Source organism: Macaca thibetana, chromosome 7, assembly GCF_024542745.1.
Source record: "Macaca thibetana thibetana isolate TM-01 chromosome 7, ASM2454274v1, whole genome shotgun sequence".
In the NCBI taxonomy this organism is placed as follows: domain Eukaryota; kingdom Metazoa; phylum Chordata; class Mammalia; order Primates; family Cercopithecidae; genus Macaca; species Macaca thibetana.
The window spans coordinates 4,014,350-4,040,096 of record NC_065584.1 but is presented as its reverse complement, the minus strand read 5'-3'; the positions used below and the strand labels follow the sequence as shown (position 1 = coordinate 4,040,096).

General features: G+C 41.9%; 1 protein-coding gene across 12 annotated transcripts in view; it reads left to right on the top strand.

Annotated features, from left to right (window-relative positions):
* Positions 1-25,747, top strand: part of MARK3 (microtubule affinity regulating kinase 3) — a 118,178-nt gene that overhangs the window by 39,792 nt on the left and 52,639 nt on the right. For 11 of the 12 annotated variants that reach the window (XM_050798381.1, XM_050798379.1, XM_050798374.1 and 8 more), the window contains exons 4-5: positions 20,599-20,647; positions 23,634-23,699. In XM_050798381.1, coding sequence (XP_050654338.1) covers positions 20,599-20,647; positions 23,634-23,699 — 115 coding nt within the window. The remainder of the gene's footprint in view (positions 1-20,598; positions 20,648-23,633; positions 23,700-25,747) is intronic. The other variant, XM_050798382.1, reaches the window with a different exon arrangement.

Genomic DNA, 25,747 nt, shown 5'->3' with positions numbered 1-25,747 from the left:
CTCTAATCGAGTATTCTATGATGTTACGTACCTTCCACTATTCATGTGTACCTGGATATAATTGTAATCCTAACAGTTTTCCAGGAAAAATTTTTACTATGGTGTTGTATCGAGTTGGCTGTGGGTTTTCCTTCTTGTTTGCTTGCTTCCTTTATTCTTTTTTTATTTCCTTTTTTTGGTCATGATTTTGCATTGCTGCTCTTCTTTTATTATTTGTCACATCATTATCAGTTTAGTGCATGGTAGTTTGTCTGGTTAGCCCACTAGTGTGATTATGCATATTTGTATCTGAATTAATTTTGGCTTATAATAATAATTAAAACTTTAAGATTTGTTTTTAGTATCATTCAAGTATGAACCATTCATAGAAGACTTACTCTAAAGCCAGCTGTATCCCAAGTTAAATAACTTGATAAGTATAATATTTTCAGTTTATAGGGCATTGTTTAAAATTGTGTATATAACTTCATATGCTTATAAAGTAAATTAGAAGCATTTTATATACATTTGTTTCCAGTTCTTTTTCACCAAGTATGTTACCGCCAGCACCTGCCCCCATTTTTCTCCCCCACCAATTTTGCAACAATGTAGAGTGTACCAGGCAACTTTGTCAGCCCTCTTTGGAATAGTCATTCTTGCAGACTTTTTCCTTCTCAGCACCATTCCTAGTTGTATTACACTTGCTTCAGGAACAGCTCTCTTAGTGATTTAAAGCCGTGGAGCATGCCCTAGCAGCTAACATTCATTGTAAGGAACATTCCGCCATCAGCAGTATGCAATCTGTTTTTACCACCACTACTGAAAAAGGTGGACTGGCTCATTCAGGCAGTGTTTGAACACGTGTGTTAAAATATCGGTTTCATTGCAGGCCAGGCGCAGTGGCTCACGCCTGTAATCCCAGCGCTTTGGGAGGCCAAGGCGGGCGGATCACGAGGTCAGGAGATCGAGACCATCCTAGCTAACACGGTGAAACCCTGTCTCTACTAAAAATATAAAAAATTAGCCGGGCGTGATGGCGGGTGCCTGTAGTCCCAGCTGCTCCAGAGGCTGAGGCAGGAGAATGTCATGAACCCAGGAGGCGGAGATTGCAGTGAGCTGAGATCACGCCACTGCGCTCCAGCCTGGGCGACAGAGCGAGACTAGTCTCCAAAAAACAAAAAAAAAAAACAAAAAATATCGGTTTCATGATATTCAGGCTTGCACACTGGGTCATGAACATTTACTAAATGCACATATAAGTAAGCGTGAGTTGACTATGTTTGCAAATTGATATTATTATTCTTATTATTTTTTTTTTTTTTTGAGACGGAGTCTCGCTCTGTCGCCCAGGCTGGAGTGCAGTGGCCAGATCTCAGCTCACTGCAAGCTCTGCCTCCCGGGTTCCCGCCATTCTCCTGCCTCAGCCTCCCGAGTAGCTGGGACCACAGGCGCCGCCACCTCGCCCGGCTAATTTTTTGTGTTTTTAGTAGAGATGGGGTTTCGCCGTGTTAGCCAGGATGGTCTCGATCTCCTGACCTTGTGATCCGCCCGTCTCGGCCTCCCAAAGTGCTGGGATTACAGGCTTGAGCCACCGCGCCCGGCCAGCAAATTGATATTATTTTCACAGATAAGTCTCTTCATTTTTCCTTTGTATTTTTCCAGCCATTGAATTAATAAACGTTAGATTCTGGTGAGAGATTTATTTTTCTCCATTGTTTTTGTATTTTTTTTTAAAGAGATGGGTCTTGCTCTGTTGCCCAGGCTGGCCTTGAACTCCTGGGCTTGAGCAGTCCTTCCACTTCAGCCTCCCAAGTAGCTGGGTCTACAAACGCACACCACAGCATCTGACTATATACCTTTGAATGTCTCACTACTATATCTGGAATACTATTCTATTCTTAAACATCTTTTAGGTCAGTTTTTTGTTTGTTTTTGGTTTTTTGAGATGGAGTCTTGCTCTGTCGCCCGGGCTGGAGTGCAGTAGCGGGATCTGAGTTGGCTGCAGTCTCCGCCTCTTGGGTTCAAGCAATTCTTCTCCCTCAGCTTCCTGAGTGGCTAGGACTACAGGCGCCTGCCACTACACCTGGCTAATTTTTGTATTTTTAGTAGAGATGGGGGTTTTGCCATGTTAGCCAGGCTGGTCTGGTCTCAAACTCCTGACCTCAGGTGATCCACCTGCCTCAGCCTCCACTTGCTAGGAGTACGCATGTGAGCCACCATGCCCAGGCCAAGGTGGGTGGATCACTTGAGGTCAGGAGTTGAGACCAGCCTGGTCAACATGGTGAAACCTCGTCTCTACTAAAAATACAAAAATTAGTTGGGCGTGGTGGCACACGCCTATAATCCCAGCTTCTCAGGAGGCTGAGGCAGGAGAATTGCTTGAACCCAGGAGGCAACAGAGCAAGATGTTGTCTCAAAACAACAACAAGAAGAAATTTGTAACATGTAATGAAATAATTGATTTTTTAAATGTATTTATGATAGCTGGTTAGTTAGCCAACCTTGAGCACGTTCAGGGATGGAGACACACTCCTTCCCGTAGCATCTTGTTTCAGTGTTCAGTGGCTTTGTTATTAGAGCCTTTTCCCCTTCAGACTAGCATCTGTCTTCTAGAAACTTCTACAACACTGTTTACTGTTTTGTCATATGGAGTTATAGTCACTCCAAACATAACCAGCCCTTAGAAGTTGCTATTTTGGGTCTTGTTGATTTTCTCTTCTGCAGAGTAAATCCCCTCAGCCTCATTGGGTACTCCCACAGGCGTTTCGCTCAACAGAAGCCTACTTTATTCCATTCTTGGAATTGTTTTTTTTTTTTTCTCCTGCCTGAATTTGTTTGATTCCTGCTAAAATTCATTTAATTGATTTTCTGCCTTAATTCCAGTCTTTTGGGGGATTTTGGAATAATGGGTCATTTGTATTAGCTGCTATGTAAATTGGATATGGATGTCTCCATCCAATTAAAATATTAAACAAGGCAAGAACAAGACTTTTCAATGGAGAATTCATCGAAGTTGATACTGTTGACCCAGTAGTAAAGCATTTTTTGAGTAAGATTTAACCACCATTCTTAAATCTAGACTTAGTAGGACAGAAAGGGAAATCCCTGTGTTTTTAAATGTTAATGAGGTTTACAGAGGAAGAAAAAAAGGAACATTAAACACAAATATATGCAGAATACCCAGTAGGATTTATTAAAGCATTATTGACTATAGATTTCATCAGGGTCTTTGTGGGGAAATCCTGCTGATACCCGCCTCAGCCTCCTTCCCTCCCTTCCTTCCATTGGCCTTATCATGATTCTAAAATAGAGCAACACTACATTCCATGAAATAGAATAAGTGTTCCTATGAGCTGAGCAGAAGTTGGCTTTAGAGACAGGCAAAGGCTGAAGAAGGCTGAGGCAGGCCAGGCACAATGGCTCACTCCTGTAATCCCAGCACTTTGGGAGCCTGAGGCGAGAGGATCACTTGAGCTCAGGAATTTGAGATCAGCCTAGGCAGCATAGAGAGACCCGTCTCTACCAAATAAAAATTAAATAAATTAACCAGGTGTAGTGGTGTGTATCTGTAGTCCCAATTACTCAGGAGGCTGAGATGGGAGGACCACTTGAGCCTAGAAGTTGAAGGCTGCAGTGAGCTATGATGGTGCCCCTGCATTCCAGCCTGGGCAACAGAGCAAGACCCTGCCTGTCTCAAAAAAAAAGTTGAAGCAAAGAACAAATCGTGTACGGGTCTTTTCAGAGTTCCTTTTCTTTGTAAGGCAGGGACAGGGAGACAGAACAACAGACCACAATAGACTACCCCACATAGAAAAGTAACTGATTAGTTAACATCAGGTTACTTCACACTACATTTTTTTTGTAAGGATTAAAGTAGTGGGAACTTTATTATTGTGCCAACTGAAGTTGGTTAGGTGGTTTTTTTGTTTTGTTTTTTGGTTTTTTTTTTTTTTGAGACAGAGTCTCGCCCTGTGGTCCAGGCTGGCGTGCAGTGGTGTGATCTCAGCTCACTGCAACCTCCGCCTCCTGGGTTCAAGCGATCCTCCTGCTTCAGCCCCCTGAGTAGCTGGGACTACAGGTGCATGCCACCATGCCTGGCTAATTTTTGTATTTTTAGTAGAGACAGGGTTTCACCATGTTGGCCAAGCTGGTCTCCAACTCCTGGCCTCAGGTGATCCACCCGCCTTGGCCTCCCAAAGTGCTGGGATTACCGGCCTGAGCCAGCGCGCCCAGCCAGGACAGTTTAAATCTTCAGTCAGGGGCTGGATGCGGTGGCACACGCCGGTAATCGCAGCACTTTGGGAGGCCAAGGCAGGTGGATCACCTGAGGCCAGGAGTTCGAGACCAGCCTGGCCAACATGGTGAAACTGCGTCTCTACCAAAAATACAAAATTTAGCTGAGCATGGTGACATAGCCTCAGCTACCCGGGAGACTGAGGCACGAGAATCACTTGAACCTGGGAGGCGGAGGTTGCAGTGAGCCGAGATCACACCACTGGACTCTAGCCTGGGCGACAGCTCGAGACTGTCTCAGAAAATAAGTAATAAACTGTGCTGTTTGGGAAATTAGCTGTTATCTCCTTCTGATTTCTAGGAAGGTCAGATAACTTAATTTAGGTTTGGGAATGTGGAACCTTAGCAGGGATTATTCCATTTTTAATTTTAACCTGGTTTCCTGGGGCCTAATGCAGGAACTTAGTCCCAAACAGTGGCTTCCTATAATTTTTATTTAACAATTCTTCCCTTTTGGTCAGGCTTTCACCTAGGTAAGAGTGTAACCAAAACCTAGGATATCCCTGCTGTTCTCAGTTGCCATCATTTTGGGTTTCCCGTTTCAGCATGCCATTGATGGGGTGTTCTCATTATCATGTGTTTCTTTTGAGTTTTTGTTGTTTTAGCCAGAGAGAAACCATTTGACATCTGATAGGTGGCTACATGGAGACATTTAACACATGCTGAGAATACAGCATACCAGAGAGACTACCATTATGACTGTCATGAGGATCACACCAAGCATATAGAGTATGGTCCTTAGCCAGGGTTTTTATGAACCAAATCAACTACAATCGTATAGCCAAACAAGGAGTCTGCCAATTTTAACCAAGTGATCTGCTCTACCATACCCAAATCGCAACGAGAAGTGTCGAACTGCACAGATTCCTCCCTGTTTAAGAGGCAATCCAGCATTCCATGACCAGGCTAAGTATAAAGCAGGGAGTGCAAGTTACCCACAGAAGCTACTGACTGTGAAATTTTAGCTGCAGCATGATCCTGCCAAAGTGAAAGACGTGGGCATTAGTGAGGAAAAATTAAGAGGGGTAAAAGCCTTGTTGGGAAGTCTCATTGTTCTGACAGTCTTGGGAAAAGCTGTCCATAACGTGCAGTCCACAACTTCTCATCCTGGTTTGCAGTTTGAATGTCTCTGGTTGTGGCATCTGGCATTCTGGTGAATTCTCTGGGTGGCCTACACATCAGGCATGAGACTCGAAATTTACATCAAGTTGTCAGCTTTGGTTTATAGGGCTTCTGAAATTGAGCAGTTCATTCTTCACTGGCAAGTTGTAGCCGGATATTAAAGAAAACTAGAAGAATTCAGAATCCAGTTCAGTCAGGAATAATCTTATCAGGTCATTTCTGGAAGTCATTTCTGTGAATTAGTATTTTAGCAGCCTTTTTTGCTTCTAATTTCAAATGGGAAGGTATAGGGTTATTCATTGTGCCCCGCAAGCCTGGTCCACTCCGATACCCCTCAAGCACCAGACAGCTACCCAGGAAGAGGGAGGCTGTTTTCTTTTTAAAGCTAGTATTTGCTTTGGAGCCACTGTTAGTGCTTAGAGCTCTCTAGCAGTAGCAGTAGTGGCCTTTTTTGGCGTCCTAGGGAATCTTGGTCATGGGACATATCAGGGAACCTTATAATTTGAAAGCAAGGAGAACCAGTTCATCCTTTTCATGTGGTCTATCATGTAATTACTTTTACTGCTGCCACCACTGGGTTATTTTGGGCACTGTTGATTTGGTTTTCTTAAGCCAGTAGTTTTCAGCCCTTCTTGTGCATTAGAAACATTTGTGGAGTTTGCATTTCCTTCACAGTACTTTCCTCTCTAGAGGTCCTATCTTGGCGGATCTAGAGATGTGGCATTCCCAGTATACACTCTAGATGAGAATGGCTCCTAGTCTGCCTTCAGTTTCCCCCAAAGTTCTTAATTTCTCTCCTCTTCCAAAAGGTAACCTATTTTATTTATTTTTTATTGAGTGAGTGATTGATTGATGGGGTCTTATCCTGTTGCCCAGGCTGAAATGTAGCAGCAAGACCAGAGCTCACTGCAGCCTCGAATTCCTAGGCTCAAGTATCTTTCCACCTCAGGCTCCTGAGGTAGCTGGGACTACAGGTGCGCACCACTACACCCAACTAAAGTAACCTATTTTATTTATTTATGAGACGAGCCTCCCTCTGTCGGCCAGGCTGGTGTGCAGTGGTGCCATCTCGGCTCACTGCAACCTCTGCCTCCCGAGTTCAAGTGATTCTTCTGCCTCAGCCTCCCGAGTAGCTGGGATTACAGGTGCCCGCTGCCACACCCAGCTAATTTTTGTATTTTTAATAGAGACGAGGTTTTACCATGTTGGCCAGGCTGGTCTCGAACTCCTGACCTCAAGTGATCCACCCACTTGGGCCTTCCAAAGTGCTGAATTACAGGTGTGAGCCACTACGCCCGGCAAAGTAACCTATTTTAAAGACGATCCCTTCCCCAAATATTCTAAGTTTCATAGACAGCTGCCACTGCCACTGCTGAGTATTTTCTCGCTCTCTGGAACTCTTCCTAGGAATGCCTTAGTGGCCAGTTCCTGGCCTCCTTTCTCTGTTGGGTGAAGCACAAGTTATTTTGGAAATCCTTTTCGTTTAACAACCTTTTTTTTTTTTTTTTTTTTTTTTTTTTTTTTTTTTGTTGAGACAGAGTCTCGCTTTGTCGCCCAGACTGGAGTGCAGTGGCCGGATCTCAGCTCACTGCAAGCTCCGCCTCCCGGGTTCACGCCATTCTCCTGCCTCAGCCTCCCTAGTAGCTGGGACTACAGACGCCCGCCACCTCGCCCGGCTAGGTTTTTTTGTATTTTTTAGTAGAGACGGGGTTTCACCGTGTTAGCCAGGATGGTCTCGATCTCCTGACCTTGTGATCCGCCCGTCTCGGCCTCCCAAAGTGCTGGGATTACAGGCTTGAGCCACCGCGCCCGGCCCCCTTAACAACTTTTTTCATCTTTTTCTTTTCTTTTTTTTAACTACCTTTCTCTTTCATTTTCTTATATTGACTTTTTAGGCCTTTAACAAAAGTAGTAACCACTGTAAAAATAGTTGTTACAGTCTTGCTTGTTATTTATAATCAAGTGTCTACATTCAGATCAGTGTCATAAATCTGATAAATTAATACAAATAGGGGATGGCAAATGAAATCCAAGACAGGCAGTTCTTATGTTGATTAATTGATTGATTTGATTGATTGAGACACGGTCTTACTTTGTAGTCCAAGGTGAAGTGCAGTGTTGTGATCATAGCTCACTGCAGCCTGGAACTTCTGGGCTCAAGCAGTCCTCCCTCTTGGCCTCCTAAAGCCCTGGGATTATAGGCATGAGTCACTGCCCCCAGCCTGATTATACATATTTAAAATATTAAGAATAAACCAAGCACGGTGGCTCACACCTGTAATCCCAGCACTTTGGGAGGCCGAGGTGGATGGATCACCTGAGGTCAGGAATTCGAGACCACTCTCATGAACATGGTGAAACTCAGTCTCTACTAAAAATAAAAAAAACTAGCCAGGCGTCATGGCGCATGCCTTGTAATCCCAGCTACTTGGGAAGCTAAGGCAGGAGAATCACTTGAACCCGGGAGGTGGAAGTTGCAGTGAGCCAAGATGGCACCACTGCACTCCAGCCTGGGCAACAAGAGAGAAACTCTGTCTCCAAAAAAAAAAAATTGAGAATAAAAATGTATATATGTTTGTTTATTTTTAGATTTCAAAAGAGATAGAAGAAATTAAAAAAAAAAAAACAAAACGGCTTTCAGTATTGTTGCTTCTTTATTTAAATTTCTTGCCAGACTTTTGTTTTGGCAAGAAATAATACACCTTGATATTTAGAATACATTATAAACTGAGAATAATAGAGTGTATTTTAGAGATTGATTGTTTGTTTTTAGAATCGAGGTCTCACTATCTTGCCCAAGCTGGTCTCAGACTCCTGGGTTCAAGCATCCTCCTTCGAGGATTCCAACCTGCCTTCCAGGGAGCTGGGATTACAGGCACACACCACCATACCCAGCTAAAGTACGTTTTTCATTGTGCCAATGATTCATTATGCTATTTTAGAAAACTCACCAAGAAACCAAGTATTTTAAATGGGTTAAACTTACAGCATAGCCTGGACCCATTTGCAGAAAATATAAACTTGGGTACAAATTAGGCCTTTGTGAGAGAATTTAACAGTAACATCAGCCAGAATCACAATCACACGTCTGGAGTTTATTGTGTGCCAGCTGCTGTTCCGTGCACTCTGTATGTCAAGCATCCTTTCATTGTAGAGGTGACAGGTGTGTCAGGGAGGTCAAGTTACCTAGACTTAGTGAGTGGTACTGCTGGATTGGGATTAGGTAGTGTAGCTCCTGGAGTCAAATTCTACACACACTTTATCGTATATTATTTCATGTACTTTTCACAACAGTCCTGTGAAGTAGCTGTTTTCTTTTTTTCGTTTCTTCTTCTCTTTTTTTTTGAGACAAGAGTTTTGCTCTTGTTGCCTAGGCTGGAGTGCATTGGCACCACCTCGGCTCACCACAACCTCCGCCTCCCTGATTCAAGTGATTCCCCTGCTTCAGCCTCCCGAGCAGCTGGGATTACAGGTGCCTGCTACCACACCCAGCTAATTTTTTTGTATTTTTACTAGAGACGTGGTTTCTCCATGTTGGTCAGGCTAGTCTAGAACTCCCGACCTCAGGTGATCCACCCTCCGCGGCTTCCCAAAGTGCTAGGATTACAGGTGTGAGCCACTGTGCCAGGCTGAAGTAGCTGTTTTCAAAATCTATCTTATACATAAGTAGGGTAAAGCTCTCAAGATTTTGTGGCTTGTTCGCTCATCCAGTGAATAAGGGACTGAACTAGCCTTAGAAACTAAATTTATAACATCAAATAGCTTTCTTTGCATAAGTTCCCTTGGAGCCAGTCATCCATAGTACTTTCCATATGGGAAGGTAACAAAGGAACATATGGAAATTCACCTTACATGTGGTAGATACCTAGTAAAATCTGATAAGTTAGTTAGTACCAAATTCATTTTAACACTAAATTAATTTTTCCTGATGTTGCTCTGATTCTAGGAATCTTGAGCACCAGAACCTTGAGTTTGGGAGATGGGAAAATTCTTAGTTTATCTTTGAAATATTTGATCATAAAAACCACATTGTTGGCTGGGCATGGTGGCTCAAGCCTGTAATCCCAGCACTTTGGGTGGCCAAGGCAGGCAGATTGCTGAGCTCAGGAGTTCAAGACCAGCCTGGGCAACATGGCAAAACCCTCTCTCTACATACAGAAGTTAGCCAGGTGTGGTGGTGCACACCTCTAGTCCTAGCTACTTGGGGGGCTGAGGCTGGATGATTGCTTGAGCCGGAGAGGGCGAGGCTGCAGTGAACCATGTTCATGCCACTGCACTGCGGCTTGAGTGACAGAGCAAGACTCCATCTCTTAAAACACACACACACACACACACACACACACACACACACACATTGTTGCTACTCTTATTTTACATTTTTAGAAAACTGCTTTGTTGTATTACTCAGTTAAAACTAAGCAATTTTTTGAAATTTAGTTTTTAATTTTTATTAAATACTGACTACATACAAAAGAATGTTCCATGTTTAGCATATAAATATATATATGAGATGAGCACCCTTATACTACCTGCTTCAAGAAATATATCTTCAACCATACCTTTAAATCAGTCCCATTTTGTGCACCCCCTCAACCTGATTCCCCTTCTTCATTGCCCACCTACTGGGTAACCACTAACAAGGATTTTGTGTTATTATTTTCTTGCTTGTCTGTATAATTTTACCACATATGGATCCCTCATCAATGTAGTGTAAAGGGTTTTTTTGGTCTGTTTTTTGTTTCTTTTGTGTTTTTTGTTTGTTTGAGACTGAGTCTCGCACTGTCTCCCAGGCTGGAGTACAGTAGTGTAATCTCGGCTCACTGTAACCTCTGCCTCCCAAGTTCAAGCGATTCTTGTGCCTCAGCCTCCCGAGTAGCAAGGATTACAGGCATGTGCCACCACGCCCAGCTAATTTTTGTATTTTTAGTAGAGACTGGGTTCTACCATGTTGGTCAGGCTGGTCTTGAACTCCTAACCTCAAGTGGTCCACCCACCTCGGCCTCCCAAAGTGCTGGGATTACAGGCATGAGCCACCGTGCCCCGCCAATGTAAAGTTTAAAAAATGGTATAAATGAACTCATGTTGTGTGTATTCTCCTATTGGCTTTTGCTTTCTTTTTCTTTTCTTTTCTTTTTCTTTTTCTTTTTGAGACAGAGTTTCGCTCTTGTTACCCAGGCTGGAGTGCAGTGGTGGGATCTCAGCTTACTGCATCCTCAGCCTCCTGGATTCAAGTGATTTTCCTGCCTCAGCCTCCCAAGTATCTGGGATTACAGGTGTACACCACCACACCCGGCTAATCTTTGTGTTTTTAGTAGAGACGGGGTTTCACCATGTTGGCCAGGCTGGTGCCGAACTCCTGACCTCAAGTGATCCGCCCGCCTCAGCCTCCCAGAGTACTGGGATTACAGTTGTGAGCCACCATGCCCAGCCGCTTTGCTTTCTTTTACCTACGTTGTGTTCCATGTTGATGTATTTTGCTGTAATTCACCTTCACTCCTATGTCCATTTTCAAGAATATATAATATCCCATTATGTGAATATGCCACTCTGTATTTATTCTGTGATTCAGAGACATTTGGATTGCCTTTTTTTTTTTTTTTTTTTTTTTTTTTTTTTTTTTTTTTTGGAGACGGAGTCTCGCTCTGTCGCCCGGGCTGGAGTGCAGTGGCTGGATCTCAGCTCACTGCAAGCTCCGCCTCCCGGGTTTACGCCATTCTCCTGCCTCAGCCTCCTGAGTAGCTGGGACTACAGGCGCCCGCCACCTCGCCCGGCTAGCTTTTTGTATTTTTTAGTAGAGACGGGGTTTCACCGTGTTAGCCAGGATGGTCTCGATCTCCTGACCTTGTGATCCGCCCGTCTCAGCCTCCCAAAGTGCTGGGATTACAGGCTTGAGCCACCATGCCGGGCCCAGATTGCTTTTTGTATTGTAAACATGACTCCTGTGAATTGTCCTGTGTGTATCCTTGGCACACTTGTGAAGAGTTTCTTAAATATATATACTTAGAATTCTGGTATCACAGAGTCTGTCTACACATCCTCCTTGTTCATTAGAGAAGGCCAAATTATTTTCAGAGCAGGTGTGCTAATTTATATTTCCATCAGAAGCATGTAAGAGAACACAAATAATGTAGCATCTTCATCAAAATTTGATTTTCTCTGATTTTTTGAAATTTGTGCCATCACAGGAGAATCGCTTGAACCTGGGAGGTGGAGGTTGCAGTGAGCCGAGATCGCGCCACTGCACTACAGCCTGGCGACAGAGCGAGACTCCGTCTCAAAAAAAAAAAAAAACAAAAAAATTGTGCCATCAGTTTGGTAAATATAAAAGTGGTATTTGGCCAGGCATGGTGGCTTGCTCCTGAAATCCCAGCACTTTGGGAGCCTTAGATGGGAAGATCTTTCGAAGCCAGGAGTTCGAGACCAGCCTGGGCAACAGAGCAAGACTCTGTATCTACAAAAAGATTTTTTTTTTTTTTTTAAATTATCTGGGCATGGTGGCACGTAGCTGTGGTCTCAGATATTTGGGAGGCTGAGGATTGATTAAGCCCAGGAGTTTACAGCTGCAGTGAGCTGTGATCACACCACCACACTCCAGCCAGGGCAACAGAGCAAGATCCTGTCTTAAAAAAAAAAAAAAAAGAAAAATCTCATTGTGGTTTTAATGTAACATTTTCCTGATTGCTGATGAGGTCATGTATCTTTTTATATTTACGCTTTTTTGGTTCTTCTGTGAAGTACCTATTCATCTTTTGTTTAATTTCTAGTGGATTTTTTTCTTAGTTATTTTAGGATATCATTATATATCATGGATTCTATTGTATAAGTGGCACATACCTTCTACTTGATGGTATTTCTTCACTCTCTTGATATTGTCTCTCAGTGAATAGCAGAGGCTCCTAATTTTAAAGCAGTTGAATTTACCAGTCCTTTTGTGTTTTTTTTTATATGCTTTGTACTCTTTGTGTCTTTTTGTTGTTGTTGTTTTTGAGACGGAGTCTTGCTCTGTCACCCAGGCTGGAGTGCGGTGGCACGATCTCGGCTCACTGCAAGCTCCGCCTCCCGGGTTCATGCTATTCTCCTGCCTCAGCCTCTCAAGTAGCTGGAACTACAGGCGCCCGCCACTGCGCCCGGCTAATTTTTTTTTGTATTTTTAGTAGAGGCAGAGTTTCACCATGTTAGCCAGGATGGTCTCAATCTCCTGACCTTGTGATCTGCCTGCCTCAGCCTCCCAAAGTGCTGGGATTACAGGCATGAGCCCCCATGCCCGGCTCTTTTTGTGTCTTCCTTAAGAAATTCTTCTCTAGCTGGGGTCATAAAAATATTTTTCTCTGTTGTTTTCAAGTGTTTAAAGTAATCTTTAAGCCACCAGCAGTCATGTGTTACGAGGTAGGGATCCGGTTTCATGGTTTTTCGTATGTATAATCACTTGCTGCCTCACCTCTCCTTTCTTTACTGATCTGCATCATGGACAGAGTCTCCGGGTCTAATCACACACTTTGTTCTTCAGAAGTGGTTGTTCTAGTTCACTTACCAATTGCCATTTGAAAGGCAATTATTTTTATTTTATTTTATTTTTTTTTTTTTTTTTTTTGAGACGGAGTCTCGCTCTGCCGCCCAGGCTGGAGTGCAGTGGCCGGATCTCAGCTCACTACAAGCTCCGCCTCCCGGGTTTACGCCATTCTCCTGCCTCAGCCTCCCGAGTAGCTGGGACTACAGGCGCCCGCCACCTCGCCCGGCTAATTTTTTGTATTTTTAGTAGAGACGGGGTTTCACCGTGTTAGCCAGGATGGTCTCGATCTCCTGACCTCGTGATCCGCCCGACTCGGCCTCCCAAAGTGCTGGGATTACAGGCTTGAGCCACCGTGCCCGGCTTATTTTCATATTTTAAAATTTTATTTTTAATGATAGGACACCAAATGATTACCAGAACCCCAAAATACATAGTGAAAATCTGAGCTAAATTAATAGAAACACAGGCATGACAGAGACGACTTCATCACTTAACTCTTTTAGGCCATTCATTAATTACACAATAAGTAGGGAAAAAAAGGTACATATCTTAATATACAGCACCTCCATGGCCAGGCACCGTGGCTCACTTGAGGCCTGTAATCCCAGCACTTTGGGAGGCCGAGGCGGGCGGATCACGAGGTCAGGAGATCGAGACCATCCTGGCGAACACGGTGAAACCCCGTCTCTACTAAAAATACAAAAAAATTAGCCAGGCGTGGTGTCAGGCGCCTGTAGTCCCAGCTACTCGGGAGGCTGAGGCAGGAGAATGGCGTGAACCCCAAGGGGTCGGAGCTTGCAGTGAGCAGACATTGTGCCACTGCATTCTAGCCTGGGCGACAGAGTGAGACTCCGTCTCAAAAAAAAAAAAAAAAATACAGCACCTCCATTAGCCCATATTATAGCTGTTTTAATCCCTTTTTCAGGATACGTAACAGCTATGTGCTAGGATATTATTGTAACTATTCCAGTGTGTGATGACTATGAGGTAAATTATTTTCTCAGCGTTGGGCAATACATAACATTTGAATAAACCAGACTAACATCTTTCTAGGCTATGGTTCTAATGTAGAGCAATAAAAATAGAAGCAAACAAAATATACAAACATGTGGAACCTATAAAATTCTTGGATCAAAGAAAATTACAAACAAAAATTGCAGTGTATCTAGAAGTTACTGATAATAAGCTGTGTGTCAGAACCTATGTTACACTGCTTTTTGGTGCTCTAGGAAATTTGTACCCTTAAACACATTATTAAACAAGAATGACAAGGAATGCATTAAACATTAATAGTTTAGAAAAGGGAACAAAATAAATCTCAGGAATGAATAATAATGTAAGGAGTTAGTAAAGCTAAAGGCAGAAAATAATGAATTTGAAAACAGTAGAAATGGTAAATCCAAAACTTTGGTGGGTTTTATTTTTCCCCCAGGAAGTAAGAAGAGAGGCAATGAAATAGATAAGCTACTAGGTGTTGCCAGGGGGAAGGGAGAGAAAACACAGACAAATGAGGGGGAAATACCAGATACTGAAGAATTTCACTTATTATAAAGGAACCTTTTCTACAACTCTGAAAAATGTTAGAATATCCAAAGAAATTGGTAATTTTCTAGGAAAACAAGACTTATCAAAATTAATTCTAGAAAAGAATCGATATACATCAGCAACAACAGAAGTTGAAAAAGTGGTTAAAATATTGTCAAACCTGGAATTCATGATTGAATTCTTTGAGATCTACTGTGAGTACATACTCTGCCTCTGTTCAGCTGTTCCAGAACTTAAGAAGAGGAACTTTCAAATTATTTTCCCAAATTCAGAAACATTGCTATTGAAATATATTGGAAACAGGACAGAAAACTATAGTTCAGTTTCACTTACAATATCCATTCTAAAATTGGGAATTAAAAATATTAGCATATAGGACTAAATATTGATACATTTATCTTTGTTTCCCTGAAGATTCACTAAATGATGGTGAAGGAATTAAAAAGGAGGGGAAAAGAGTCCAGGAATTGAGTACTGGGGCATTCTCAGGAAGAGCCCCAAGAGAGGGAGGAGATACCCAGTGGTCACAGTGGAAGTCGTCTTTGATACTTAGAGCATTTGGGGAAGGGGTCGTCTTTAAAATAGGTTACCTACCTAGCACTTGGGAGACCAGACCAGCCTGCGGCAATCAGTGACATCAGTTCCTTTGAGTCCTTCCAGAGATACTCTGTATATTAAGAAGCAAAATTTTTTTTTGCTTTTTTACACAAATGCATTTTCTTGAAAATTCCTTCTCATGAACTTTGCCAGCCTCTCTGTCTTGGTTTGTGTGAGAGGGCCTTTCATGCACCGTTTAGGTGCTGTAGTAGTTGAGGAAAAGGGACAGTTTCTGTACAGTGATGAGGGAGTGACTTAGGTGGCGTGGTCTCCCGTCGCATACCTGTGTATCTGGAGAAGGGAGCCTAAACACCTTCATTGTGATGGTTTAGATCAGTTTTATGTCTTGTAACCCCCAAGTTTTCTTTCACTTATTCATTTTACTTTCGTATTGGTTGGTAAAATTGTTTTTTTTTTTTTTTTTTTTTAACTAGAGACTAAAATTCTCTGTCTCTCTCTCTCTCTTTTTCTGCTTGTCAAATGGTAATACTTGACAACCCCCAGGTCCTGGCTATTGGGACATGCTTCTTTACTGCTCTGATACTATATATAGATTTAGTGTCCTTGATCCCAGGATTTCAAATCTTTGTCTTCAGAGGTGTTTATTCTCCTCTTGTGTACCAGTTCCATAGAGGATGTATAGATATGAAAATGTGTGGAGGATATAGATTGATCAGTAAGGAGAGAATTCTTTCAATTTATATGTTTCTATGTAATTTGATTTTTTTCCCCAACTAACATCTATTTAAGATTGAAAAGGGAATGTGGAGAAATAAGTTGTATTAAGATAGTAGAAATAGACCGGGCGGTGGCTCACGCCTGTAATCCTAGCACTTTGGGAGGCCAAGGAGGGCAGATCATGAGGTCAGGAGATCGAGACCAGTCTGGCTAACACGGTGAAACCCCATCTCTACTAAAAATACAAAAATTAGCCGGGCGTGGTGGCGGGCGCCTTTAGTCCCAGCTACTCAGGAGGCTGAGGCAGGAGAATGGCATGAACCTGGGAGGCGGAGCTTGCAGTGAGCCGAGATGGCACCACTGCACTCCAGCCTGGGCGACAGAGCGAGGCTCCGTCTCAAAAAAAAAAAAAATAGTAGAAATAAGGTGAGTTTCTCTTATTTAAATGGCCTTTTACATTACAAAACTTTAAAAAATTTCTCGTATAGTCCTTAGAGGGACTTTCCTTAAAGTTCACATTTGCCTTTCAGTAAATTATTCCTATCCAAATTTAACTATCTTTGGTCATCAGATTCAGAGATTATGAAGTCTCTGGCATTTTTATCTCACTTGTATGCAGATTGTCAACTTCGTAAAAAGCTCTGTGCCCGTACCCACCTGTTGCTCTGGACTTTTCTGTATCAGCAGCTTATAATTTGTTGATTTTTTTTAGTTAAATTTCTAAGGTAGCAGGGTGGAATCCTGAGATGAGCGTAGGCTTTGGAGTCAGGCAACCCAAAGTGAGAATCCTGGCTCCAGCATATATTAGCTGAGTCTTTGGACAAGTTTCCTAACCTGTCTCAGGCGTCTTTCTCTGTATATTGGAGATGATCATAGTCAGCTGATAGAGTTGTGAAAATTAAGCTTAGATAAGACTGTAGATGTGAAGCATCTGGCTCTGTGCTTCAGACACAGCAGGCACTAGATAACTGTTAGCTTCCAGCTTCCTCCCTGTCCTCCTTGTTTAACTTAGCATAAAGCTTATTTACACATTTGCTGCCTGCCAGTGTCTACCTAATACATAATTCCAGTAGAGAGGTGAATACGTAAAGTTATTTGGGCTAATAACCCGCCACCACCTCTCCTGGGGTTCTTTGGCTGCTCTTTTGCCTACGGAATTAAATTTGTACTAGTCATCTCTCTATCTGGTCCCATTTACCTGTCCTTTTTGTTTTCACGCTGCATCCCTGGTATGACCTCTGCTGTAATTCAGGGGTTCTCACATTTTAACATAGTATCTGCAGAATATTAGTTATCCACTGCTGCCTAACAAATTCCTCCAGAAGTTAGCAACTTAAAGCCAAATCTTTTGAATTCCTATAATAGTCTATCTTTTTCCTGCTTTTTGGCTCTAATTCACTTTGTTTCATTTCTACTGTACTGTTAGTAGGGACTTAAAAATCATTGCCTTCATTTGACCTGCTCCCCTGTCATCAGAACTGTGACAGCTCTGTAACAAGCATTGTGCTGCTGAGGATTTAAAAGCTGTGTGGTCATTAGAATGCCGAGGCTGGCTCAAACCACAATTGTTGGTTGGTAGTGCTTTCATGCAGGCATTTATCAAACAAATGCATTTCAGTTGTGTGCCAGGCTTAGTTTCAGGTATACCAGTAGTGAAAGGAGACAGGCATGCTCCCTGTGGGTGACACAGGGATAATAAACAGGTGCACAGAAATGTGTCTTCATAACTTGAAAGACATCCCAGGAAAGAAGTGGACAGATGGCTATTATGCAAAAACAAGGAGACCTACTTAGGTACATTTTCAGAGAATCTGCCTGGGACTTAAAGGATGAAAAGAGAGAAGACATTTAAAGGAATTTAGTGTCTTCTGTGGCCAGGGACGGTGGCTCACACCTGTAATCCCAGCACTTTGGAGGCCAAGGTGGACAGATCACCTGAGGTCAGGAGTTCGAGACCAGCCTGGCCAACATGATGAAACCCTATCTCTGCTAAAAATACAAAAATTAGCCAGATGTAGTGGGACCTATAATCCCAGCTACTCAGGAGGCTGAGACAGAAGAATCCCTTGAACCTGGGAGGCGGAGGTTGCAGCGAGCCGATATTGCACCACTGCATTCCAGCATAGGCATCAGAGTAAGACTCCATCTCAAAAATAAACAAACAGACAAACTTAGTATGTTCTAGTAACTAAAAGGAGTTGGCGTGACTAGAACATACCTTTGAAGGGGTATGCAGAAGCTGCAGGATGCAGGGATGCCATGGCCAAGCTCAGAATTTCATTCTCAGTGCAGTATCCTGAGCTGTATTAATATGGCATCCAAAGTGGAGATCATTGTCTTTTTTTTTTTTTTTTTTTTTTGATATGGAATCTTGCTCTGTCACCCAGGCTGGAGTGCAGTGGCGCGATCTCAGCTCACTGCAACCTCTAGGAGGTGTTCTAAGTTAGCAGTTGGGAAGTAATTGGGAGACTGGAATTCTAGCTACCAATTCAACTATAATGGGTTGGAAAACAAGATTTCTGTGTTAGTTTAACAGAGGAGAGCTAAAAAAGAACTCAGGCCTGAATGGTTGTCAGGAATTTGGGTGACTGTCTTCTCATCTCAGAACATAAAATGTAGGAATTACCACAGTAGCAAAGGGAGATATTTATGTTGGAGATAAAAATGCTCCTCCCTTCAAAAATGAGACAGTATTTTAGATAGGAAAGGTTATTTATCTGATTACCTGTTTTTAAATTCTGAGCTTAAGGTTATATGTCAAATCCTGTCCGTGGGCTGGGCACGGTGGCCCACACCTGTGATCCTAGCACTTTGGAAGGCTGAGGGGGAGGATTGATTGAGCCCAGGAGGTCAAGGCTACAGTGAACTGTGATCACACCACTACACTCCAACCTGGGCAACAGGGCGAGAGACCCTGTCTCAAAAAATAAAAATAAATTTTAAAAAAATCTGGTCCATGTCCATCTCCTCTTAGCTGCTAATTCAATTTTAGATTAGACACAGTGGACAAGGAGAAGTACGGTGAGAGTCCTGTGATTTCTCACTAGCTTCCTTTCCACATAGGCCACTGCTCCTCCTCTTCCAAGGTTTTTCCCAGCTCTTGCCTCCTGAAGATTGTAGTATCCTGGGTGTTAGGAGACCGGATTCCAGACATATTCCCCACAGAAGGATAGCAGGACCTTAGAAGATCTTTTTCTTTCTTTTCCTGATTTCCTCTTGTTTGCAAGAGGGTTGAATAGGATGGTCTCTAAAATCCTGTTGTTTTTTGGGGTTGTATTAACCCAGGCCATAATGATAAGAACCTGCTCTGAATTCACAACATGTATTTATACAACAGCAATTTAGTATTTCTCCTTATTCTGTGGAATGACTAGGAAGCTCTGCTGGTCTTAGTTGGACGGTTTTTTGTTTGTCTTTTTGAGACAGGGTCTCGCTTTGTCGCCCAGGCTGGAATGCAGTGGTGCCATCAGCTCACTGCAACCTCCACTTCCCAGGCTCAAGTGATTCTCTTGCCTCAGCCTCCCGAGTAGCTGGGTCTGCAGACACATGCTACTGCACCCAGCTCATTTCTATATTTTTAGTAGAGATGGGGTTTTACCATGTTGCCCCAGCTGGTCTCAAACGCCTGAGCTCAAGTGATCCACCCACCTTGGTCTTCCAAAGTGCTGGGATTACAGGCGTGAGCCACCACGCTCAGCTGGTTTTTCTTAAGGTCTTACCTGGGTTCACCTGTGTGGCTGAATTCAGCTGGTGGGTTGGCAGGGGCTGGATGCAGTTACAACAGAGGGTCTGTCTCTTTAAATAACTACCCTTCATCCCCAAAGAGGCCAGACCAGCTCCTTCACAGTGCTCCAAGAGAGCAAGCCATGATGCCCAAGCATTTTATCCAGCCTCTGCTTGCTTCAGTTTGCTAAGGTCCCACTGGCCAAAGCAGGTTACATGGCCAGGTCTAATGTCAGTATGAAAGGGGCACTCCACGGCCGGGCGCGGTGGCTCAAGCCTGTAATCCCAGCACTTTGGGAGGCCGAGACGGGCGGATCACGAGGTCAGGAGATCGAGACCATCCTGGCTAACACAATGAAACCCCGTCTCTACTAAAAATACAAAAAAAATTAGCCGGGCGAGGTGGCGGGCGCCTGTAGTCCCACCTACTCGGGAGGCTGAGGCAGGAGAATGGCGTAAACCCGGGAGGCGGAGCTTGCAGTGAGCCGAGATAGCGCCACTGCACTCCAGCCTGGGCGACAGAGCGAGACTCCGTCTCAAAAAAAAAAAAAAAAAAAAAAAAAAAAAAGAAAGGGGCACTCCACAAAATGTGAACCTGTAAGGCATGACTCATGAGGGTCACTAATGTAATAGTCACCACAACCTCCATGCTAAATTACCTATATTCTCCAGTGAGGATTTCCCAAGGTGGTTTTGTTCATAGTCTTCTAATAGAATTATTTGGAATTAATCAGTTTAATATGCTCATGATGTATTTCACTGGAACCATACAGGTTTTGATTCACAGAGTTGGGAGCCCTGGGTAGATACTGAATCAGACTAAGTTTAATCACAGAAATTATTCCTACCTAAGTCTGATCTTATGTTTTCAAGATAGCATTGTAAAATTCAGAGTGTGTTACCATCCCCCTTTGAGACCTCTGCTGTTTTTAATAAATGGAAACATTTGGGAATACTATTTGGTAATAGTTTATTAAAACTACTTCAGAGATATTCTGGACTTTCATATTAGTCTTAGATATGGAATAATAAACATTAGCAATGAATCTGTTATCTAAGAGAAAAATTTAAATTTATATTACAACAGTGGAATATAATGTTTAATAACTTGTGTTGGGGGGATTATGTGTTTTGTTTGTTTTTTTTTTTAGCTCTTCAGAGAAGTAAGAATAATGAAGATTTTAAATCATCCCAATATAGGTACTTTCTGCTTTTATAAATACTTTTGGGTCTAAATACATTCTTGAAATTATGTCATAAAGCTAAACACGTATTCTAGAAATGGTAGAGTACACGTCTAGTAAAATATATATACAAGTTGTTGATCATTTGTTTTAGCTTTTTGAAATTACTGAAGACAGGTTAAAAGCTTAGGTATTAAACGTTGAATTTAAAGCTTTAATGTAGTAGAAACGTCTGTAATCTGATTGTAATTTTCTAATTTTTAAGTATATTGAAAATATAATTGTATTACATGAGTAGATAGAAGGGAATTATAGGAAGTCAGAATTAATATTTTCAAAGGGTCTGGGCACAGTGGCTCATGTCTATAATCCCAGCACTTTGGGAAGCCAAGGCAGGAGGATTGCTCGGGGTCAGGAGCTCAAGACCAGCCTAAGCAACAGAGCGAGACCCAGTCTCTACAGAAGAAAAAAAAAAGTAATAATAATAATAAACTTTAAAATTTGTAAAAAGAATATTTCAAAGGTCCAATACTTTTTGCTGTTTGTCCTAAGAAAATACTTATATATGGAATCATATTTAAAAGATGGAATACTTGCTATCTAATGGAATTCTGATAGGAATTATTTTATAAATCAAAGATTTGTTTTCTGTGTCCTCTGTGTGCACAACTCTGTGCCAGGTGCTGGTAGGTGTGTTTAAAGATGAGGAAGGGACGTGGTCCTACCCTTACAGTAATTGTAGGAACAAGAAGAGAATAAGCAAATGACTTACTACTGACCCTGCTCTGTATACATCCCAATGAAAACTCTTGATCCCATATACATTGTAATAGGGTTTTAAAAAAATTACATAACTGCTTTTTTGTATAGTGATAGCTCATACAATCTAAAAATAATATTTCAAGAATGAAATCACTCTTGAGACAGCCCATAATCAGTTTACTGTCAACATCAGTTTTAGGAAACGAAAGGGTTGATGTTTAGTATCAAGGATAGCCTATCAAGAATGCATCAGGCACAGGAATAGAAGAGTAACACAGAACCACCACAGGAAGAAAGAAGCTTTTACAGAGAACTGCTTTTTTAACAAAAGGCGTATGCCCTAGTTCATCAGATCTAAGCCACCATTACTTTAAAGGTGCCCTTGTTTCATATACTACTAAGAGAAATGCTAGCAAGCCTTCGTCCTGGTATCAGGGATATTAATTAAAATGTGAAAAAAACTTAGAATCAATAAGTATGATTGAAGAAAAAAACCACTGAACAACTTCATAGTTGGATTTAAAGAAAAAAATCACAAGGAATGTAATAGTGGGAAGAAAATCTTGTTTCCTTGATTTTCATTTCAATCCTTTGGGGCTAGCTAGCCAACTCTAGATTTCAAATTCCTACACCCATCCTCCCACCCCCAACAAAAAAACTTTTATCACTGTTGCCTAGAACTAGCTAACATAAACGTATTTATTTTGTCTTTTAATTACTTAAATTGTGACGTGATTAGAGTTTTGTACTTAAAACTTAACATATCTTTGATAATAAATTGAAATTTTAAAAAATTCCTATTGCATTAAAATAGTTTTCCCAGAAGACTCAAATTTTCATTGGAAGATTAGAAGGGTTTTATTTTTATGCAGTTTACCAACACATGTACCTTAACTTTCTGAAGTGGCTTTTCTTCACAATCTGAACATATCAGAGTCTGGGGAATGGTATGATAGCTTTATTCATCAGTTCATCAAACATTTACCGACTGCTAATAGGTTAGGCACTTTGTTTAGCCTGATACTCTATTAAAGCCTCAGAAAATTGCCTGAAATATAAAACACTAGCATACCCTCCCCCATTTTTGGGTACACTTAATTTTAAAGTAAATATTAACAAAATAGATATGCACAATGGTGATTTGATAACTTCAGAGATTTACTCCAGTATCATTTTTAAAATGTGTGTGTGTATTTTTTTTTCTTTTTTTTTGAGACAGGGTCTAGCTCTGTTGTCCAGGCTGGAGTACAGTGGCATGATCTCAGGTCACTGCAACCTCCACCACCCTGGCTCAGGCCATTCTCCCACCTCAGTCTCCAGAGTAACTGGGACTACAGGCGCATGCCACCACACCCAGCTAATTTTTGGCATTTTTTTGTAGAGAGGGGATTTTGCCGTGTTGCCCAGGCTGGTGTCCAACTCCTCAGCAGAAGCGATCCACCTGCGTCAGCCTCCCAAAGTGCTGGGATTACAGGCATGAGCCACCGTACCCAGCCAAAAATGTATATATTTCTAATTGATGTGTTAAGGTTTTATGAATTAGCAATAATAGAAATATTTCCATCTGTAACAAAATACTGCTGTAGGAAAATCACCCTGACCTACTGAAAATTATTCTTATAAAAAAGCGTTTTTCCCCCCCTCAATTAATTGCAATGTAATCCCTTACTTCTTTCCATCTTTGGCATCAGAAAAGTAACAAAGGAACCTTGTTCTTTGAAAGTTGTCATAAGTTTCCCAAGCAATAAAGTTCTCAAATAGAATTACATCCTTAAAGCCATAATCATAAGCAACTAGATTTTAATATCATAAGCACTTGTTGGAGCACTTATCATAATCATAAGCACTTGTTGGAGCAGAGTAGAACTGAGCAGTTGCTACAGGCTGGCCACTTTTCCTGGGGTGCTGGGAGGGCAGCTAGCCAGCACAGACGTGCTGAAGGACAGTGAGGACGACAGAGGAAGTGAGCTCAGGTGCACCTTGCTGGACTGCTGAGCACATATGGAAGTCACACAACACTCAGAAATAATCTTTGTTTTTTATGAAATTCCATGCTTTCATAGTCTCTTTTCTGTTGTTGTGATATTTGATAAAATTCCCTAAAAGCATTTTTTAGAGGGCCAGCTATTAAAATCTTTAACAGGGAAAAGGTTGCTTTTCATAGTTACAGTTTATATGTGCATGGTTTGTGCATACAGACGTTTGTCTCTTTTTCTTCTGTATCCTCTCCTCTCCCCCAGTGAAGTTATTCGAAGTCATTGAAACTGAAAAAACACTCTACCTAATCATGGAATATGCAAGTGGAGGTAAGAACATTTATATATGTATCGGGTTTTTTTCTTTCTCCCTTTTAAAAAAATACACAACCATACTGCCCATATGGGTCATCATTAAGGTCTCATTTAATGTCCACAGCCATAATTCACTAGGATGAGAGTCAGAAAAGCAGACTCTTAGCACTTCTAGGGGTTGCCATGAAGCGTTTCACTATTAGTGTTGTTAGTTGATAATGTCTAAATACCTGGATATTTTTTGTGGTAAAACATACAACACTTAAAATTATCATTATAATCATTTTCAGGTGTACAGTTCCATGGCATTAGCACATTCACATTGTCCTCACCACCACCTGTGTCCAGAACGTTTTCATTTTCCAACACAAAACTCTACACCCATTAAACACTAACTCTCCATTTCTCCTTCTCCCAGTCCCTGGCAACGATTCTCCTTTCTGTCTCTATGAATTTGACTACTCTTGGAACCTCATACAAGTAGAATTATACAGGATTTGTCTTTTTGTGTCTGGCTGATTGATGCAGCATAGTGTCCTCAAAGTTCATCCATGCCATAGCATGTGTCAGAATTTCATTCCTTTTTAAGGCCGAATAATACTCCATTGTGTGTGTGGGACACATGCTCCACATTTTGTTTATCTTGAGTGGCTATTTAAACGTATGAATGCTTAGTCTGTTTGAAACAGATGTGTACTGTGGTTGCTCTGGTTTAGATGCTTTTCTTTACCAGATTTTCATGTCGCTGGTGTCTGTCTTCCCTAAGGCCAGAAGTGATGGTTACAGTACACATCACTAGAGTTTCCTTAAAATAAAGATTAATGACTAGTAACTATTTGCCTACAGTTTTGTAAAAATGTAGACATTTTCTCAAATGCATGTTTATAGCTGCCATCTTTTATAATGATTTGTATTTTATGGTTGAGATTGGGTTGGGTTTGTAGTTTGGGGACCACACGTGAGTTTCATTGTCTGTGAAGAGCAGAAGCTTTCTTGTTCATCTTTTTGTGTTCCCTGCCTCTAGCACACTGCCTGGTACACAGCAGGTACTCAATAGATAAGAATTAGACTGCACTTATGAATTATAAGCTACTGAGTACACATTCTGTTAAACTCTGTAGTAGTTTTATCATTAGCACTTTGATCCGTGTTACAAAACCTGAAGATAGAAAGTTGGATTATAGTCTCATTTGAGTGAGTTTACCATTGAAAATAAAAAGATTGTAAACCTGTTGTGCAAAACAATGAGTTGTAGTGCGCATACCTCTGACGCCACTTTGTTATACTCCTAATTCATTATTAGCTGTGTATTTTATACTTTGTATATGTCTAGTGTGGGAATTTCATTGGGATTTTCAAAACTTCAGGAGTAGTAGAAAGAGGGGAAGGTTAATTTCAGGACCAAAAAGCTTTATGGCGTTCTAATACTTTCTATGGGCAAACAACACAGAGTAATGTTCATAGCCCTCTTGTTGTACAGCCTCTACAGTGTACAAGGTGCTTTCTCTTACCAGATCTCCTTTGACCTTCACAGCGACTCCATGCTGTGGCCACGCAGTGAGTGATGGGCTTTTTACCCCTGAGGAAATGGAGTCTGGGAAGTCTCACTGTGGGCACTCTGGGCCTGGATCCCTAGTGCTCTGACAGATAGCATTTCTAGTTTGTTGGTCGGTCATGGCTTTCTGTTCCCATCTATTTTAGCTACCCAGGTCACAGAGATTACTCCTATAGGGGCAAGACAAAAACATCTGAGAAGCATCCAGGTTTAGTAGAAAGAGGATGGGCTCTGGAAAAGACAGACATGGAGTGAATCCAGCCAGTGGCCCTCATTGGCCATGTGACCTGGCAAGTAACATGTGCTGAGCTGAGCTTCACGGTGAGCATAGGAACCCCCTCTGAGGGCTCAGTGCACTTGGCAGCATTGTAACAGCATTTAATCATTTAATCCAAGGTGATGGTTCTGTATTACCTTGGGTTTGGTTTGGTTTGGTTTGGTTTGCGACAGGGTCTCGCTCTGTTGCCCAGGCTGAAGTGCAATGGTGCCATCTCAGCTCACTGCAACC